We start from the raw sequence: 21,199 nt of genomic DNA on the forward strand, positions 1-21,199 counted from the left end.
CATCTCTCCTTTGTTCTCCCTAGACGGTTTTGAATCATCCAGTAAAGGATGGGTCCACATGAGATCTACTGAAATGTTTATTTTTTGTGTTTTTTTAATTTAACATTTATAAGTGGGCTTCGCCACTAGGGTGTGGTGCCCAAGCATAACATTATTCCCCGAGAGGTGATCCAACTCCCACCAGGGGTTGAGGGGAGGGAAATCAAAAGAACAAAATTTTCTTTACAGTTTACCACAAACAAAGTCAGGAGTGAAGGGAAGGGAAATCAAAACAACAAATTTATTTTGATACAAACGGAACAAATTCAAATCCACATAAAAATACAACTATACCAACAACAGTATCAATTAGTTCAACAAGAAAGTATAATAATTCCTAAAAAAAAAAGTCCTTAAAACTATTTGAAAATCCCCATATGTAAATTAAACTTAAGTCAATAGCAGTAAGATCCAAATCCAAAGCCAACACCTACCTTTCTGCTTTCTGTTGGATGAGCAGTATTCGAAGTCTCTCTGTTTCTTCTCATGGGTTCCGTGGTGGCACCAAGCTCATAACATGAGGAATCCAGTGATGTTTGCGGATGTAGCCGGGGACATCCATAAACGTTACTCTATTTGTTTCCATCTCCAAAGCAATGAAACGACGAATTTCGTTCCTGAACTCAACAAATATAATAATCTTCCCTTCTTTCAAGCTCAAGACTGGTTGAATGAAGACCCCATTCACAGTTCTGACAATATTTCTTGCACATAAATGAGAAACGTCAATGGATTGTTGCCTTCTCCAAATGCCATTTTCTGGATCCTCCAAAAGCCAAATGTGTATTCCTTGAGAGTACCTTTCTGGTGAATTCATAAATGCTAACTGTCCCCTCATTTCCACAAATCGATTGGAGTAAGACCAACCATTTGATGTACAAATCCCTTGAGGGAGTTCTGTCACTCGGAATTTTTCTGTATTGGCATCTACAGAAAGAATATATGACTGTTCAGTCTGTCGCCGACAAAAAATTCTTTTCCAATACACAATTCCGTTGATAGAAAGGTGAAAATCGTCAATCTCGATTACCATGTCTGGTAAACCAGCAACCGCTTGAATCTCGTTCCATGTGTTAGAACCCAGTGTCAGAATTCGACATACATCATTTTCTGTTCCAGTGCAATTAAAAAGAACCTTGTACTTCATGGTTGAAGAAGCAAAAGCAAAGGCATAACGTTCAAAATTGTGGCGGAGACCATGATGAGGCAACCTCATCTGTTGCTTTGTGACAGGGTTAGTGACATAAAGATTGCTCCTCTTCTTCATCAAAAGCAGACCATTGCAACTGGCTAAGACAGTTACTCTTGCATGGTGAGTGATGTTTATGTTTTGGTTAACAAACCCTCCATCCTCAAGCTTCATCAAGTATGTATCGAACATACCTTTTCCCTTGAAAGTGTTTGGTATTTCCATGATCCATCCTGGATTTTGTTTGGCTTGGAGGAGATTAGCTTGAATGAAAGATGGATTGGAGCATATCAGGTCAAACCATGACTTATCCACGGACCTTAAGTTGTAGACAAATGCTGCAGGAACTCTAGTGAGTATAGGGAAGATAAGATCAGTTGGAAGCGTGGGTAAGGTGTTGTGTCTTGGACCCCTTTTCCCTTCGTTTTCATCCTGTGAAGAAGTTCCAGAAAATGGGTGAGTTGCCACCATCTGAGTCTTCATTGTCATGTCTGCCGCCATCTTTCCTTATGATGAGCTGATTCTTCTCTCTGTAATAGTGAAGAAATTGGGTTTATGTGCAAAAACAAAAAGGCAAGAATCTGCTCTATATTTTCTTCACTCTTTGTGAGAGCTAGTATCAGATTTTCTAGAAAGGAGAAGAAGAAAACTATATACAAATGAAACAGGAAAGTTCTAACAGAAACTGATCTCAAGGACAGAACCAAAGAAAGCAAGGAATTCACCCCAGTGCTAAGAAGGAAACAAAGAACAAACTACAAACTCCACCTAGAAGAAATCCTCAAGACAAAAGCAAGAAACACTATATACAGTAAGGATTCATATAAATAGTGATTTTAGTAGTAGCCTAGTAGGCAATATAATTATTGTAAACATGTAATACCAAAAGGTAAAAAGAGATAAAATTTCCTGCATAACATGATAGAATTTATGAGGTTTGACAACACTAAAATTCCCTGCAAACATGTCGGAATAGACAGTTGATATGAGTTGTTACAGGGAGGCTGATGACACTTAATTCACTGCAACATTTTTGAACGGACAGTTGATATGATGAACACTAGGGGCAAAAAGTGATGCTGGAATTATGTTTCAAAAAAATTACTTCTTTTGAAGGAGGAACTGAACTAGGTCTGTTTTGACGAAAACAGATCATTGAAAAAAATCATTAAAAACACTATCAATCCAGTGCATGGGCAATTGAAAGGATGAATGACATGCATTGGATAGTACACCATTAAAAGGATATGATTTAATTTGAGTAGAGAGATTACACATTGCATACCAAAACACTAGAAAACATACATCTCCATGTTGCACAAATAAACAAGACCAACCCAAAATGTTCTAAATTTGTTCTGGAACATGCTGGATCTAGTATGGTCAATGATGTAGCAGTGCTCATACTTGTTTTGCTCGGAGATTGAACTACCCTTAATCATAGTTTATTATCTAGAATTGTTGATGACGACTTCTTTATGGAAGGGTAGTAGAGACCACTGGAAGTTCCTTCATATTATCAATTGGGAGATTGTGTAGACCAAAACTTAAGAGACTAGTTGGTATTCATCATATTAAGGAGATATAAAAAGTGAGAGTTCTCAAGTTTATCTAGTAGATTTCTTTACATATATAGAGACGGATGGATCCATTACTGAGGAGTCAAGAAAGAGTTTCTATTTAGACGGTGAATTTGCCTCAGCTTCTATTTATTCATCAAGGCTTTATAGAGTCAACTCCTTATTCAAAGGAAATATTTGTTGTGATTAGATAGGTAAATAGCTTTCTATATGGTGGTATACCATATTTATAGGAGAATTTTTTAGAAGGTGAGTAAAAAAGTCAATGACAAATTAAGATATTTGAGATTTCATTGTGTAGGAAACTGGTAATGAGCTTAGGGAAGCCACTGCTTCTGTTTCAATAATGATAGATTTAGATACACTGTTTGTAGTTGGGGCACCCCTATTTCCTTTCTAAGTGTAAATAATTTCCTTAAATGGCTAGTCTAATTGATCAGTGCTTTGGCTCTCTCTCCTCCTCCTTTTCTCTTCTTTCCCCTGTTTGGCATGTACCACTAAAAACTCGAAGGCTAATGGAAAGTGGAAACTACCTATCCTATACTAGCTTGACCTGCTCTAGTGCCCATATAATAGATTGAATCCCATTAGGTACATAATAGATCACTAGTTAGATATCTATATGAGATTTGACTATATTCCCATTTTTTTCCTCGGCAGTAGGCTGGTAATTCTTAACAATTCCAATCTATTCTATAGTCTATAATCTATATTACCTTTTTCCTAAATAACAATTTTTTGTGACTCAGAACTTTGACATGGTGTTCAGCTCTATTACCATAAATTGGATACTTGACTAGTACAGCAAGAACTCTGAAATTGATGAAATATGTTAAACCAGACCCTTTATCTTATCTCATACACAGAAGACCCTATTTAGCACCAGTATACTAGATCAAATTCTAGCACGTAACCCCCTTCTCTTCTCTTGGATTTTTTTTGTTTGAATATATCATAAGCATTCACTCAAAAACAGTATTCTATACCTATTTTAATAGGATTCTTTTTAGTAAATTAAATATCTTATTAAAATTCAAGAGCCTAACTTGGATAGTCAACAATAATATGACAATTTATGTCATCGTCTATAACAATTAAGAGCTCATGGAATATAATCTACCACGAAAACAAAGTATTAAATATTCAAAATCCTAAATCTATAATAAGTATAAACAATACACACATGAATTTAAAAAGGAAACTAAAGCTATCTACAATTCTAAGATTCCATGCGGAAGTTTAAACTTTCACCCTAATCATCACAACAATAAAAATTCAATTTGAAGTCCTAACCTGGATCATCAGTGAATGAATATAAATTAAAAAAAAGGGTCCTACATAAAGTTCATAACCATAACATGAAGCAGCTATAACAATAAAAGAAAAATTCAAGTAATTGAAACCCAAATCTAGACCTTATTCAACAATAAAAAGGAAAAGAAGAACACAAAAGTAACATTTAGTTTATTGTGGGATCATGACACCGTTGATCTTCTTTTCTTCTTCCTCTTCTTGTTTTAGTGCTTATACTTCTTAAATTAAGTTAAAATTGAGCGGAACCCTGATAAGAAAAAGATTAGGTAAAGTAGCAACACATATGATTGAACGAAAAAAAAAAAACCAAACAAACCTTGTAGATTTCTCTTGAAAAAAGGGTGAGAGATTGAAGTTGAGCAACCTAATTTGACAAGGAAAAGGAATAACCGAGAATAAAATAATAAAATTAAGCATGACAAATGATTGAAGGGCTAGGGGACAAGAATATAAGTTCTAGGTAGGTAGGGAGAAGTTCCTAAGTATATTTAATATAAACTTACTCTAGATCTTGATTGAGATTTTTTGACCTCACCAAATAATAATAATGATGATGATATAGATGAAGATTATAGAATGGAAAGCAAACGGAGATCTAGGGTTACCTCAAGTATCTTTCCAAGAAGATCCGGCTACGCTATGCGTTCTCCACTGATAGTGATGAAAGCTCTACGAAGATCCTGTTCAGATATGGAAGGCAATCATTTTCCACAATCAACCCTCTAAATCCAAGGAAGGTGACGGAAAACTTTGGAGACAGTCAAATCACAATTAGAGTGAGGAAGACGACCACAAGCACATGACCAAGCAATGCTTTGTGCGGTTAGGCTGCTATGTTTATAAAGATCTCACAAGTTAGGGTTTCTAACCCTAGTGGGTAAATGCTTCGGGAACCGGGTCAAGCCTGATTGCTTCTAGTATCTTCTATTCACCTATATAACAAGGTGGAACAACCAATTGTCTATTCAAAAAGGCTGTCTATCATATCTTTCTTGCCCTAAGGGAAATGAAGTGTGCATCCTAATAGGATAGTATGGAAGTAGGAGGCTATATCAAGATTTCATCAAACCTACATATTACATAACTCACAAACAATTCGATATTCCCCGAACAATCTAATTACACAGGATCCAATACTCTTGACCACTTATGATGAGTATTGCTAACTTTAAAATATGTAGTGTGATCACACTAGAACAAAAATATGACATGTCACTCGTTAATGAACCATAAATAATGATATGGTTATGAGAAGTAGGGAGTTTGGCCCTTATAGGCTGAGCCTGCCCTAAGCCTGAACAATGCTTGTGGTCCAAATTCTAGCCCTAAGGGGCAAGCCATAGCGGATCTAAAGTGGCCCTAATTAGGGACAAGGCTTGGATAGGGTTTTTTAGGGCAGCCCAACTAACCTAAGTCAAGATTGGGTCAAGGTCAACTATTTGACTAGGGTCAGCCTGACCTAACTTAGCTTGACCCTACCACCTTGTGGGTTTTATGTGGTAAAAGCAGGGGAATATACAAAAATAAGCATTGTTCCATTATTCTATGGTTAGGGCTAGGATTAGGAAGTGTCCAACCTGGCCCAGCCCTCCCTTGCTTTATAGGGTCACGATCAGGGTCAAGGCCAAGCTAGAGTATCTAGGGTTAGGGTCTTAAAAAGTCGAGCCCAACCTAACCCGGTTGTAGCCCTAACGAATAGTTTTTCAAAAATAACAATGAAACAAGGATGACAAGGGAGTGTGAGAATGGTAGCTCATTGTAGGCCCAAGAATGGTGCTAAAGTCTTTAGATTTTCAACTTTAAGAGAGTCACCACGAAGATTAGGGTCCAACACCATAAGGAATAATTGATCATGTTTGATCTTAATTTGAAGGAGCTATGCCATTTAGCACCAAGGCAATCCGCCCAATCCTGAATCAGTGGCTGGGCCTATTAGCACTAGTTAGGTCAATAAAGACGAACCAAATCAGGGAATTCGACATCAGGAAACTTCATACAACAATCCCCAAGGCTAAGCTCAACTTCAGACCTCAAGAACCCAAGGGCTTCGACCTCAGGACAATCACCGTCGAGACTAGGAGGTCGACCCCATGCACTCTGGGAAGGATGAGAAGACCACCAAGTTGGGGGTTCAAACTCAGACCTTGGGAAGACAGAAGGTCAAGAAACGCCCCTCAACAGGAACTACAGGTCCGTACCTGACAAAGGATACGTTGACTTGCTGCAACATCCTCCTCAGGGGGCACATCCGCCAACTATTGGCTGCAGATCAGACCCTCTCATGTTAGCCGCCTTCGCTATACATATGGCAGGCACTAATAGGATAAAACAATCAACTTTCATATCTGACGTGTCAACCAACGATGATTAATGCACCAGCTAGACGATCTAACGGCTTTGAAGGAACAAGTTCTACTATAAAACCCCACATCTACCACATTTAATGGTAACGCTCGTTACTCCCATTTGTCTAACTAGCATTCCTACTCAAACAATCAAAGCTCCATTTCGGGGTGGTTTTGTATTTGAATCAGACTAGCTCTTTGGAGCTAGCTACTCGACCACATAGGTAGGCCTACACTCACCCTTCTCTTCTGTGAACAAGTTTAGGGCCAATCTTTCAAGGTTCACCCGTGGTTCACTCGAGGGGTCACATTTGGATGCAATAGATGGAAAGAATAGTTTATAATTGATGTCAACTTGTGGTCTTGGGTACATTATTTTGACTTTTGAGAACCGATATAGTTGGACCAATATTGATATGACGTTGATATGAGTTGATTGATATAGGAAAAATGAATCTTAGTTAGGAATTGAATTGATAAAAAAAAAAACAATTTCACTAATATGTATTGATATTTGTTAATTCGATGGACACTAGGCTATCCAATTCACACCCTTGATGATGGGGTATTGTGGGACTTTAGTTATGTACTTCTCAAAGTGAAATTGAGCGGGCCAATCTGAGAAGGAAAGAAGAGACAGATATACCAAGTATTTCCAAATTGATTGACAGGCCATGTGCTGTAATCAGGGTTGGAACCCCTAAAATTGGGCCCAAAAACCAGACCCAAAAAGTTACTTAAAGCTGGCTGAATACCCCAGGGTATTTTGGTCATTTTCCCCTTCCCTTTTAGGGCTGAAAATAGGTCTAGTTTACTCCTCTTGATCCCAGGGTCAGGGATCTAATTTTATATTTTTATTTTTGTTAGTAAAATTTGAGTTATTAAAGAGGTTTAGTTTAATTGGAGTTGGTTGGTTGTGATAGGGTTCCTTATCCAAAGGGATTTTATCCTTTAGAGTTGTTTCCTATTAGAGAGTTAGTTAATTGAGTCCTTAATTAATAAGTTTTCAATACTTAAGAGTCCAAGTATTGAAGTGGTTGGATCCCTATTAGTTAGGGAATCCTAAGTTGAGTCAGTTTGTTTTCTTTGAAGGCTATAAATAGCCTAGAGTCGACGTAATCAGCAGTTGATTGAGGAATAAAATTATGATTTGAAGAATGGACTTGAGACTTGAGAGAAATCATAGGATCCCAAGATGGGTGACCTACGCCTGGGTTTGAGATAATTTTCTACAAGTTTTCATTCTCTTCTTCTTCAAGCATTACAGGAGCAGTCCAGCAGTTCCCTTCAATCTACAAGTAAGCTGCTGACCCCTTTCCCACCTCCCTTAGGCCATCACACTCATACCCCAGCTCCTCCCCTGACCTGTGCACCATTCCCTACCCCCTGACCTTCACTCCTAAGACCCTAAGACTTCCCCTGTACCTCCCCTACCTTCCCACGACCCACTCCCATTAGTCCCTCCCCCACCTTCCCCTGCCCTACGGTTTCCCTTTCCCCTCTCCCCCTTGAAGAATTCTGCACTTTGTCTTCTTCTCTAAGAAATTCTGCAGAATTTTAACTTCCATAAACCCTAAGTTCTTATATTATGAACTGAAACCACACCTCCAACAGAGTTTTAGAGCCTCAAGAATCCCCTAAACCCCTAAACAACCTTCCCCTTTTTGCTGGAAATCCTGGGCAGCCCTAGGAATCTAGGGAATTTACCAAATTACCCTAACCTGAGATTTAGAGTTACATTTCCATGTAGCAACTAGACATATTTTAGGTAGGTTGGAAGAAGCACTATATAGATTTCTCTTGAAGAAATGGGGAATAAATTGAAGTGGAGCAGCCCAATTTGATATCGAAAGGGACAGAGAGGAAAGAAAAGGAAGATGCATTTCAGTATTTCCAAATTGATTAAAGGGCTAGGTGTCAAGGGTACAACTTCAGTTTATGCTGGCAAGCTGGCAGCAAAGGCCGAGAGTGCACCAGCAGTTTGTCTTTTTACATGAAACACCAAAAGTGACAGAGGAATTCAACAGTTCTTTCACAGTCAAATCTGATAAAATGATTGTTTATGTTTTTAATGATTATGACCTTACAGATTAATCCATATTTATAGGTACACGTAGAGATTTCATCCATCAAAATGGGAAAAAGCGATGGAGGAATTCAACAGTTCTTTCACAGTGGGAGCAACAGCTGAAAAGCCCTACTCATTTTCTTCATTTTTCAAAGAAGTTATACAAACATGCTCCTGATACATTTAGAAGAATTATCCACTTTCCAGTAATCACAACCATTTGGTTGAATTTGCTGCTTTGGATTGCAATTAAAAATCTCTTCAATACACATTAAGAGTTATGCACCTAGTCCTTAAGAAAACACATTAAAAACAGTTCAACATCTTGTATTGGTAGTGGTCTTTGCCATTAAGAGACTAGAAAGAAAAGCTTTCAAGTCAATGTGATGTGAACCAGGACATAGGGTTTAAATTGATTGGAAGAATGCCCTGGATCTGGCTCACTCCAGGATCCTCTTCCCTGAGATTCAGCAGTTTTCTAGAGCTGGAATACCCTTAGAGGGAGGATTTTATGACAAATTCTAGTGATGCAAATAGGACTCAACTGTAGAAAGAAAACAAACCGGGACTAACTTGTAATACAAATCAAATTACAACTCCTCTAACTCCTAATTGACTAGGTCATTAACTCACAAGGAAGCACCATAACTTACTCTCAGGGAATCCAATTTGAATTCTGAGGAGGATAAATGGATCCCTTGCAAAGAGTAGGACAACTCTAGGGGACACCTTCACAAACTAAGGAATCCAACTCTAATTAGGACGCTTTAATAACTTGCAAAGAGTAGGACAACTCTAGGGGACTCCTTCACAAACTAAAGAATCCAACTCTAGTCCGGACTCTTAAAATAACTTGCAACATAAGGACTCAAATTTAAACATAAAAATAGATCTAAGGTCCACAAGCATAATGGACCCAATTATACCCTAACTTGGATTCGAAGGAAATTTGCAAAATGACCAAAAAACCCCTGGTGGTACTAGGGACTGTAGGGTTTGGTGGAGCAATCCTAGGCCCTGTTTCGGCCCTGAATGTGGTTTACATCACAATGATGAAACACTTTCAATATCTAAAAGATCATTTTTCGGCACTTATTTAATTATTGACAGTGGAAGGACCATATATTACCCTGTGTTTACTACTATGGGAGATTAGGAAGGGTCATAATGTATGCAGGCAGTCTTAATTCAATTTGTTGAGGGCTTGTCCCTGATTAGAACCCATGACATTGGATTGCAATAAACAAACTTATCAATTCAGTGAAATCCAGCTTTGAGCATAAACCACTAAAGGGCATTTTTCAAGCACCATCGAGAATGCCCCCGAAAGGACCAAAACAAGGACGTTCGCTTGACACGCCTCTAATGATTAGTGACATGATAACATAGATGTATGGGTTTGTGCTGGATTTTTCAGAATGCCCTATACGTTAAATGGAGGGGAGAGCTGATCTTTGCCCACTATTAGAGCTTGATTTAAGCAAAAATAACTAGACAGGCTTTAACCAAATCAGGCACAGCTCATTGACAGGTCTACTTGGCAATTGACTAATGGGGGAAAATTTTTAAGAGGTTCTCAAGTTAGATTGCTGAAAACTCTATAATTAAGGACTATGATTGCTATACAAATTTTCTGTACAAATGGGATAAAAAACAAATAGAGGAAATCAACATAGGGTGGGAATACTAACTCACGTCTACTCGCCTAAAAGAAGCCGAAATGATTTCTTTTGTTCCCGCCTTACAACCGTTGTTTTTCCACGTTTCCACTTGCGGTACTTTTCTCGACCCTTCAACCACTTGGAATAATCCTTGTCTTGCTTGCATTCAATAAAATCAGCCAAATCATCAATATCAGACGGTTTCCAGTGGAGTTCTGGTGTAGATTTCATAAATAGCTCCCCATTACAGGTCTTCTCCACTATGCCTTCTACACTTTCCTTTGCACCTTGGAGCAGAATGCCAGCTGAGGTTTCTGATGGGCTACCTTGTTTCCCCGTTTCATATCTTGATGGAAATCCTTTGCTACAAAAAAGAAAAAAAGGAAGCAAATCAAAGGACAGTTCCTGCAAAAGGAGCGATAATTTGAACATATACAACTTTGGTGGGCTACTACTAGATCAGACCTTATACTAGCAGGTATAAATGCAATTGCAACCCAGACCCCCCCCCTCCCCCAAGAAAGGGGGAAAAATCCAAAACCCCACATTTTTCCTTTATTCTTAGAGCAATTTAATTACTAATAAGATCAGATTTTTAAGGAATCTGAGACAAGGTATACCGTATACATAAAATTAGCAAGTCCAGGAACATATGAACCAGCGTATATTCAGAGTGGCTCAAACTGCCAATAGCTTGATTCTTCAGTTTTTCTGTCTTCTATTTCCATGTTGAAATTTGATGACTTGATATGGCTAAGTATTACGGAGAACTAATGGGTCATACTATGAAATTATGGGAGAGAATAGTTGAAACCCATTTGAGACAATAACCTACTATTACAGAAAGCCAATTTGGTTTTATGCTAGGAAAATCTATAACAGAAACTGTTTACCTTATTAGGAGACTTATGAAAGGGGAAGGAGAGTGTAACCAAGATCTTCATCTGGTCTCTAACTTAAAAAAAGCTTATGAAGAGTCCCTAGAGAAGTTAATTTGGCAAGTACTAGAGAAGAGAGATGTGTCAAGTAAATAAGTGGACATAATTAAGGATATGTGTGATAGTTTAGTGACAAGTGTAAGAATGGTGGGGAGCCAAGCTGGTGAATTCCCAATTAAAATAGGGTTACACCAAGGATCAACTTTAAGCCCATATTTGTTTGCACTTACAATAGACAATTTAACCAAACACATTCAAGACGAGGTTCCTTGGGGTATGCATTTTGCAAATGAAATTATCTTGGTAGATGACACACAAACAGAGATTTACCAAGTTAGAGCTATGAAGAACAACTTTGGAATCAAAAGGTTTTTAAATTAAGTAGAACTAGGAAAAAAATATCTACTGTGTGACATGAACAAAAGGATAATAAAGCGGTGAAATGATGTGAACCGGATCTAGAACCACCTGAAGAAGGCCCAGAAAGGTTGCATGTACCCAGTGTGTGAAATCTCGGTGAGGTTCGCTGGTTGCCGAAACCAGCGAAATGGCGAAATTTTGCTGACTTACCAAAAAAGCAAATATGAAATACCATAATAAAAATAATTCATTGCTGTGGTGTACTGTGTACAGCTGTAAAAAATATTTCATTTCCCCCATTAATTACTCACGTAAGGTAAGGGTAAGGCAAGCCATCATCCATTCATCCCTCATCAAGTCATCATTAAATGCTTTACCAAGTGTGTGGTCAACAAACCTCAACGTAATAGTTGGTTTTTTTTTTTTTTTTTTAATAGTCAATCAGAATCTCAGACAGTCAAACTCATTCTTTCATTTCTTCTTGTTTTCTTGCTAAGTTGTTGAGTTGCAAACCACCATCTCCATTTCCGACGATTTGCATCGAAGGCTCTAAGCCATAGTCATGGACGATGACAACCACCATCTCCGGCAATTGTGAACTCAACAAGCTCTCCTCAGTCTCTCCTCTCACTTTTTTTCTCTCTGAAAAGCTAAAATGATGTTGTTTCAATCTATCTCTCCATCACTGTTTCTCTACAGATATGGTAAGAGTTCAATTTGATTTGAGGATTCGAACAAAAGCGGGAGATACCAGCAACATCCTTGGGCAATTTTCGGTGTATTTCGCTAGTTTGCCAGAAAATCAGTGATTTTTCGGCAATTTTCCGGCGCTTTTTAGAAATTTTGTTTTTGCCAGCCATTTCAGTTCGCCGTTCACCGAAACTGCCAAATTTCGGCGAAATGGTGTACCTTGCCTGTACCTTGTAGCCGGGCCAGCAACCTAGGCAATTCAGTCCGCATAGCAGCATTTTGGTCATTTGGTTACCCCTAGTCCAACCCAACTTGAACTAGCCATAATCAAAATCTTGTTAGGAATCCAAGTTTATTTTTATTTTAGACCTTTGTTAAGTTATAAGAAAGTCCTAGTCTAGCTAGGAAACCTAACTAGAAAGGGATTCCTCTAGTAGTGGCCCAAATTCCATTGGGAAACTAGTTCTACTTTTGTTTTGAATTTGGTTTAGTTTTGGATGAGTTATTAAAGAATCCTAGTCAAGTTGGTTTCCCAATTAGAGAGGGATTCCCCTAGTTGTAGTCCAATTTCTACAAGGAGCCTACACCTATCCATATTTTGTAATTTGAATTATCCTAGGATGAGCTAAGTTAGAGTCCTTGTTAGAATAAGAGTCCTAGTTTGAATCTCCTTCTTATTTTAACTCCTCATGCGAGTACACTCATGTAAGGCTCTAAATAAAGCCACAAACTTGTAAAGGCAGATTATGATTGATTAATAAAATTAAATTTGATGGAATCGTAGGGTTCCATGGAGAAAACCTGTGGCTGATGGTGATTTGCTGAGATTTCTTCAACGTCTTTCAACTACAAGCAAGGTCATACCATCCCCCACCCCCCTATCATTCCTTCTTCTTCTCCCACTTTCACACCAAGTTTTTCCTCTTCCCCTTGCCTGCGGCAACAGCACCGCCCCCCAATCCTCAAACTCTAATCCAACTCATCCCAGCCCTTACCCCACCACAGCCCCATCCCTCCCCCTTCCCAAACCCCAGAAGCCCCATTCCCTCAATGCCCCCCCCCCCCCCCAAAAAAAAAAAAAATTGTTTTCTTCTTCTTTTCCTCTCTTCTCTCTTGTGGCAGCATTGAAATTTCCAGATTTCTAAACCTGAGTTCCCCCCCCCTCTTCTTCCCAAACCTAAACCCTAGATCTCATACACCTGACACCCCCTCATCTAATTCCCACCCCCTATAGGAATCAAACATCCCTACCCTCGCTTACCTTCGATCCTAATCATGGCCTCATTCCCTTCACTCAAAACCCTAGAAAACCCTATACTTCGCCTTCTTCGACAAACCCTAACCCTCTTTCCCTATCTTTTAAACCCCTTACCCAAACGCTATTTCCTTTTAGAAACATGTTCTTGTACCCTTTCTTCGACCTTAACCCTAGCCCTAGCAAGCCCCCCTAGAAACCCTAATTCATATTAATCCTTAAATTTCAAAACCCTAAACTTGAGATTCAGTTCTGAATTAAAATTACAGCAAGTTTCAGGATTGAAATTCAATCAACCCTAGTTCCAAGCCATAATCGAACCTAGTCCAACTCAATTCCCAACCCTAGAACCACATATTCAGCCCTAATCCTACAAACACAGGGCATTAAAACCCTAGAATTTGTGTTGGTTCAGTTGAATAAGATCCTGAAGATAAACCCTAGTTTGGGGTTCACACAATGAAGCTTGATGAGAAGATTCTGCCAAGCAACTGTTTTAGGTACCTTAGGTCCTTCATTAATATAGAAGGCAATCTAGAGGGTGATATTTCACAGAGTATTAAAATAGGCTGGATGGAATAAAGAGATGCATCTGGGGTTTGGTGTGATCAATATATTCTTTTCAAGGTCAAAGGAAAATTCTGAGGACCATCATATGACAAGCTATAATGTATGGTGCAGAGTGTTGGGTTGTTAAGACACATCATATAGTAAACTCACTATAGCAGAAATGAGGAAGCTAAGATGGACAAGCGGCAAAACTATGAAGGATTAAGTAAGGAATGATCATATCAAAGCTAGTATGAGAGTAGCTCCAATAAATGATAAGCTACGAGAAAGTCCTTTGAGAGGTGGTACGACCATATTTGATAGATGCCTTTAAATGCCCCTGTACGGAGGAATGATTTAATCTAGATCAAAGGAACTAAAAGCTAGGGGAGACCCAAAATAACCTTTAGCGAAGTGGTGAAAAAGGATATGCATGGCTTAGGCCTTGTATCTATTATAGCCTCAAACAGAGCTGATCGGAAGGCAAGGATCCATGTACCTAACCCAGTTAATTAAGATAAGGCTTTGTGTATTGTTAATATGCCTAAATACAGATTTTTTTTTTTTGATGACTTGGTGTGACTTGATGTGGATCAATGTTGATTTTTTATGATATAAGTTATATAATTGAGACATCAAAAAAAAAATAATACTGAAATGCAATTTAGACTGCATAGGCACTGTCTAGGCAACTTAGAAAGGGCATCGAACAAACCTAGGTTCACCTAGTACGTTGACGACTATGTTTATGGATCCTTGATAGTTGATACAAGTAACAACATTCAAATATTTATGCTGAGACTAATTAGGCACTTAAGTTTGTCTTCTAACATCTTATACTAGGTTACATACCTCAGGTGCAGCGTCTGAATCTTTTGAAATGCAGAGGCAACTACCAGGCTAGAATCTTTAAAGACCTGAATCTGCACAGCGGCAAATATGTTTAAACACAATATAGATAACATAATTTTATATTGACACAGAAAGAGCTAAAAAACCATCAGTTCCACCCTAAAGGAAATTAACCTGTGAGACTTTATTAATAGAAGATCTGGTAAAGAGAGATTTATTTCCCAATCCAAGCAATTCCTTCAATGCATCTAAATTCCCCTCTTCAAAAATAAATAGGTTCATCAGTGTCATCATAGTGAATAAGCATCCCTTCCATAAAAGCTCAAGCTCTCTTTCAAAGCTGAATAGTAACAAGCCCACAAAGTGCATAAACATCAGCTTGGACTCCTTATGTCTATTTTGACAAGATCCCATTGCTTCAGGAAAGAGATTTTGCACATGCTGACTAACACAGCTTTGTTGAAAGAAGCCAATGATGCCTACTAGAAATTCATACTCCTTACAACATGAGTAATCATTCAACATTTTATGGGATTCCGAACTCCCATTTTGCCTCATAAACCAAACAGTTTGCAGCAGTGAACTTCCAACTAACTTCAGTACTGAAGAAAGAAGATGTATTTCTTCAAAACTTAAATACCCACAATTGTGAGTTGCAGTATCTTCAACTTCCTGAGCAATGATTGAGATTATGCAATTTAAAATTGACAGCATCTCTTCTCTCGATGACTCATCAAGAACAGATTGATTATCCTTCATGTACGAAATAGAGGCATTAAGGAAGTCAGACTTCTTTATGGAGCTCGAATTACAAACAGAAGAATATTGGGAACAGGCCAAGTCAGCAATTTTATTATTAACTCTATTACGTGTGACTGGTCGAATATATAATTCAAAAGATGGATGCCATCCTCTCTTCCATATTGTCGGTCTAACAGAAGAAAATGTCCCCGTATAAACTCCAAGATCATGGCAAACTTGTAAAGTAGATATATTTTGAGTGTACAGAAGGATTGATCTTTCTAATGCTGATATGTAACAATTCATAATACTGAGATCTAATCTTGTATTAGAGGGAGCTATGTCGATACCAATTGTCCTAGCAATCATGGAAATTATATGTGCTTGGATAAGTTTTGGTGCAGAAGATATTACAGAGGAGCCAAGCAATGCAAGAGATGCAGCCAAGCTTAGTTCAGAAGTCCTCAAGTCCTCGGCATGCCACCAGAGGGAGGCATTATGTAACCTCCTAGAGGCTTGTTCATCAGAAAATGACAGCAGAAAGTGAGCACAGATCACCTCCATCACATCATCACTATCACCATGACTGCTGTAGCACATAAATAGCTTTTCACTTGAAGAAGAAACAGAATCTGCTAGTCTAAAATACTGTCTCAAATCTCTATGCAATAAAAGTTCATCTGCAAAAACCTGAAGATAAATTTCAAGTTAAATTTCCCATTCATACAACAAATTCTATACGGTTGCTTCAGCTCAATCACAAAAGGGCATTGAAAAGGAAGAGAAAAAGAAAGGGAGGAAGAAAACTTAAAAACTGAACAAGAGTAATGATTGTAAAAAATAATTAAAAAAAATCTTCCTGAGGATATCAAAGTTATGTATAAAAGCCAATAACTTTCAGTTTTACTCAAAAAATCATAATATCATGGGTGCGATTCAGGGATATCCCCAAGAAGACCACAACCATGGCTACACATTTTTGCCATACAAAATCTAGAACTGCTAGAAGACAGTCATGATTTTCCCACGTTACCTATGATTTTCCCAAATATGATACATGATACCTACCAGTAAATTAAATGTCTAGTTCAGTTTTACCCTTCATTCTTGGACTAATTGATTTAATCCTCGAGAGGTTGACATAAATCCTTATCAAAAACAAAAAATAAACAAATGGTACTTGGTAATTGACAAGACAACCTCTAGAAGTGAACAAAGAAAAGGAATTGGTGAACCAGCTTCTTCAACAATAAACATGGACGCATTGTACTCCTCAACATATTTGGTGAAGCCATAATCACTAGCATAATAAACACATTGGCGTGAAAATGATCTTCTGAAACTTAACGTGTGTTTCTCATTATCCCCTGGACTGCCCGAAATATGCAACGTTAAATCCGAAGAACATAGTCTTTCGAGTATTGCATGAAGAATCTTGCATTTTTCCAAAAGAAAACCTTGGTTAAATTTTAGCAACCGTAGCATGGCCAAACAACATCTCAGCAGCAGAATCAATTCTTCTGGATGGATCGAAAAACCCAACTGCAGCCTAGCTTCTTCAGATCCAGAGAATAACAGTTCAAACTTACTAGAAAGTTCTTTGAAGAGATAATTGGAAAGAGTACAAATATCAGTAAACGGAAGACTGAAGTTAGACTGATGACTTTCCCTATCCGAATCATTTAAAGCTCTAAATGTCTGGGAATACTGTGATGAATCCATAATACAGACTTCTCAGAAGCACTCACTTCGGAACCTGCATAATTCAGATTAACCCTATTATAAAAGTTACAACAATTTTCAACGGAAACCAAATTAATGTGAGAAACAATTGGAGAATAGCAGCACTACAACAAATTCAAAAATTCAAAGTCGAAATAGAAGCAAGAACTGAGACAACTAAAGTCTAGAAGGCAAAACGAAAACACTTATGTTCGCTAGGGTTAGTGACTCACAGGTCTGTAGCATGGAGTTGAAGTTGTCACAGAAGCCCTGCCAGTGAACCAGAGATCCACAAATTCAAGGAATGGGAGAGAACGGTAAGGAAAGTGCTTCCTCGCCTTCAACTCGTAGCTTGAGAGGCGATGACGAGGTGTCAGAAGCGGTTGTACACGGGAAGGCGGAAGAGAGAGAGTCAACTAAATGGAGTTTCTGCGGCAAATAATATTTTGGTATGAAAGCGCGGCAAAATTCGATATCACTACTTTAATTTCGGGAAAGGGTTTGGCATTTGGTAAGCTAGCGGCGTACCGATTTTTTTTTTTTTTTTTTTCTTTTAAGAATTTACTTTTTAGCTAGGTGCGAAATTTCGGTAGAGTTCGCCAGTTCGTTACCTGGCGAACCAGCAAAATTGCCAACATACCAAATCACTGAGATTCTGTCATATACGCAAATCAGAAATGTGAGCTGTGAGATAAAGTTTTTAAAATATACAATAATGATATATCAGGCAAATAAATCAGATTGTCAATATAAAATATTAAAAAATAGGGATAATTACTATTGCCCTTTATACTTGGATTTTATTACTAATCAAACCTCCTTCTTTATGAAATTACTATTGTCTCCCTCACTTCTAACGGTGTTAAGTGACTGTTAACATCAAATATGAAATGTCTATTTTGTCCTTCATTAAAATTAAATAAAAAATATAGTATTACCATCATTTATAGAAATTATATTGAATGTTAATTATATCCTTAAAATCTTATATTTTAGAATTAGTTTTAGATTTGGTAGATCCATACAGTCATGTCACTATAACATTTTGATAGTGTATAACAAGTAATGTCACTTTCACCGTTTCATGTTAAATAGTCTTTTAATAGTGTAAGAGTCTTGTTAGTCATGTCACTTTCATTGTTTCACGTTAAGTAGTTTTTTAACATTTTTTTACAATTTTGTGGTTTTAACAGTGCCACATGTGGCTACAAATGCAAAACGTAACCTCTAAGTCATCCACTTAACTTTTTGAGAAATACCAAAAGTTCATTTCATCTTCTTCATTTGTATACTTTGGTGACAAAAAAACTTCGGTAGTTCGGTGATGGAAGGCTGACCAACAAGAAATGCGCTCATCTTCTTCTTCTTCAAACTTCAAAGGAAGGTTGGACCTCACAACAAGCTTAACATGGAGATGAGCTGCACTCGATTTCTTGATTTTTTTTGGAATTTGTCGTTCGATGACGATTATCGCCAATATTTCGCCAATTTGGTCATTTTTCGATGATTTTTTGTTGATTTTCGGCTAGATTGTGTGATTTCGCTTTTCGGCTTGCTACTCACCAAACTAGGTGAAATTCACCAAAAAATGGGCGACTTTTGCCAAAATGTTTTACCCTACTTCTTACTCCGTTAAGTACAGCTGAACTCTTGTTGCTTTCTTTAAGTAAGGCAAAATTACTTATAACTTACTCCAATATTGCTAGTAAGTCTCAGTTAAGTTCCAAAATTAAAATGATCAAAATACCCTCTTAATATTAATTTACTAAACTACCCTCCTATACCTAACCTTAGGTGGGTGAAGAGATTCCCCTTTCACCCTTCTTCTTCAACAACTTTACCGGAAACCACCCACCACCCCTAGAAACCACCACACTCCCTACACCTGCCAGCGACCACCATCCCCCTCCCCCTACCGTCACTGGAGATTCCAAAAAATCATTGATAGTCAAAGATTCGACAATTAGTTTTCACTTTTGCCTTCATTGTTGGCGAAACTAACCTTTTTGTTATTCTTTTTCTTCTTCTTACCTTCACTGTCGCCACTGCAACTCTAGCATTGTTGTCACTATCTATTCCTTTTGGATACACAACTGGTGAGTTATTGTCAGTGGGAGAGTTCTCGACCCTTCTCCTTTGGGTTTGGCCGCTTTTCTTTTTAGACCGCCATTGTTGTTTTCATTACGCCTTCGGTTTTCTCAATGTCAAATGCAATTTTGGCATCTCCATTCTCTGGGATTTGTTCTCATCCCAAATACCACCTTCGCTTTTCTTTTGGTCGTTGTTCTTCCATTTTCTTTGTTTCTTATCATTCTTATCTTTTTTGGGGCTAAAGCTTTGCATGCTTCCTTGTTATCACAAGCTTCATGATTAGGGTTTCAACATCAACATTTCCCATCACTACAACTTTGTTCTCTGGGGAATCAATTCTCATTGTGTAAACCCCTAAGAAATAGTAAAGCCATAGTGTAACAAGAAAAAAATCCTAGTTATTTGGGGAATTCGGCAAGAATAAAGAAAACCTAATGAAAAAAATAATAGATTTGAAAATTGATTGTCGAAAAATTTTCAAGAAAGTCGCCGATTTTTTTGGTATCTCTGCTAGCAGAATGGAAGAAGGTGGTTGTGGGCAGGGGGAGGGGGTGATGTGGTTTTCAATAGTGGTGGGTGGCTTCCAGTAAGGTTTACGAAGAAGAGGGGTGAAATGGGAATCCCTTCACCCACCTAAGGATATGTGAGAGTAGTTTAGTAAATTGATATTAGGAGGATATTTTGGTCATTTTATTTTGGGACTTAACCAAGACTAATTGAATCTATTATGTGTGAGTAACTGATAATATTGGAATGAGTCACAACTTATTTATCACTTTAAGGGGCAACAAGAGTTTCAACCTCATTTAAATGAGTCATTAAGTAAAAAGCTTTAGCTCAAATTCATCTACAACTTCATCTGCTGTTTACCTTTCTTCCTCACCTCCCACGTTCACAATTCTCAGATGATTCAATTGCTTAGAGATTTGTCAATGTTGTGCTGTGATGCAAGTTTTCCACCAGAACAATTTTCATTCTCAACTGACGAAATACCCGTTCAAAACCCACAAAATTATTCACCAAAAACACACCGGCCTGTTCTTCATTTCCCATTTTTTTTTTTTTGTTTTTTTCTTTCTCCTCTAAGTTTAATTATTTTCTTTTCATTTCTTTGATGAATCTTACCAACTACCAATCTTTAACACTATTTATTTTCATAAGAAAGACATCTTTCCAAATAATTATTTAAATATTTCATTTAACCCTCCTTGCAAAAGGAAACCCCTTTTTTTGTCTTCCTTATCTTCTTTTGAAACCTAGCCTCTGGCCTCATAAAACTGCTTTTTATGTTATTAGATTATGGTTGAATTACTTGTAAATAATGGTGAGAAAATGCAACAAAACTTGTGAAATTATTAGAATATGGTTGAATTACTTGTTATGTCATGACATACCTGTTATGGTTCTTATATATAGATAAGGATAATAAGAGGGTATAAAAGGGTATGTTTTATATGTGGGTTAATTTTAAGGGGCTTTAGAAGTTGTTAGGTTCAGTATGGCCATTAACATAGGATAATAGTTCTAGGCTATAAATATGTAAGGGTTAGGCATTTGCAAGGTAATGAATATACAACAAAATTTTACTTCTATCTCTTGAATCCTAGGAGGTTTGCTGCCCTCGAAGCAGCTCTTCTTCCCCATTCTCCATTTTGTGATTTTGGTTCTAAGTAAAGATGACCCAACCACATCTCTATGCCTCTCTAATGTCAACTCACATCATTTGCTTACTACCAAAAACACTAAAAATTCCCCATGTCTCCCTGGCTCATTGCAACTTAATTAAAGCAGAGATGATCCGACCA

At 37.7% G+C, this 21,199-nt stretch overlaps 2 protein-coding genes across 2 annotated transcripts; both read right to left on the reverse strand.

Annotated features, from left to right (window-relative positions):
- Positions 1-523: 523 nt before the first annotated feature.
- LOC149016573 (putative F-box protein At4g09190) lies at positions 524-1,729 on the reverse strand. Its single transcript, XM_089156781.1, has one exon. The coding sequence runs from the start codon at positions 1,727-1,729 to the stop codon at positions 524-526; it is 1,206 nt and encodes a 401-aa protein (XP_089012907.1).
- On the reverse strand, positions 1,685-17,719 carry LOC149016574 (2-isopropylmalate synthase). The gene is made up of 6 exons (XM_089154680.1): positions 17,537-17,719; positions 16,782-17,337; positions 15,015-16,271; positions 14,841-14,911; positions 10,231-10,560; positions 1,685-1,758 (listed from the first exon to the last, which is right to left on the reverse strand). Exons 2-5 carry the CDS (start codon positions 17,301-17,303, stop codon positions 10,233-10,235), a joined length of 2,178 nt encoding a protein of 725 aa, XP_089010806.1. The 5' UTR covers positions 17,304-17,337; positions 17,537-17,719; the 3' UTR covers positions 1,685-1,758; positions 10,231-10,232.
- Between the last annotated feature and the right edge of the window lie 3,480 nt (positions 17,720-21,199).

This window comes from Hakea prostrata, chromosome 5 (assembly GCF_041222555.1).
Source record: "Hakea prostrata isolate BN-2017 chromosome 5, UWA_Hpros_2, whole genome shotgun sequence".
In the NCBI taxonomy this organism is placed as follows: domain Eukaryota; kingdom Viridiplantae; phylum Streptophyta; class Magnoliopsida; order Proteales; family Proteaceae; genus Hakea; species Hakea prostrata.

Excerpts from the sequence above, each read along its gene's own strand:
- LOC149016573 (XM_089156781.1), bottom strand. The coding sequence starts at position 1,729 with ATGGCGGCAGACATGACAATGAAGACTCAGATGGTGGCAACTCACCCA.
- LOC149016574 (XM_089154680.1), bottom strand. The coding sequence starts at position 17,303 with ATGGATTCATCACAGTATTCCCAGACATTTAGAGCTTTAAATGATTCG. Across the intron at positions 16,272-16,781 it reads TTCTTTGTTCACTTCTAGAG|GTTTTTGCAGATGAACTTTT; the intron begins GTTGTCTTGTCA and ends ATTTATCTTCAG. Across the intron at positions 10,561-14,840 it reads ATTCAGACGCTGCACCTGAG|CAAAGGATTTCCATCAAGAT; the intron begins GTATGTAACCTA and ends TCTTTTTTGTAG.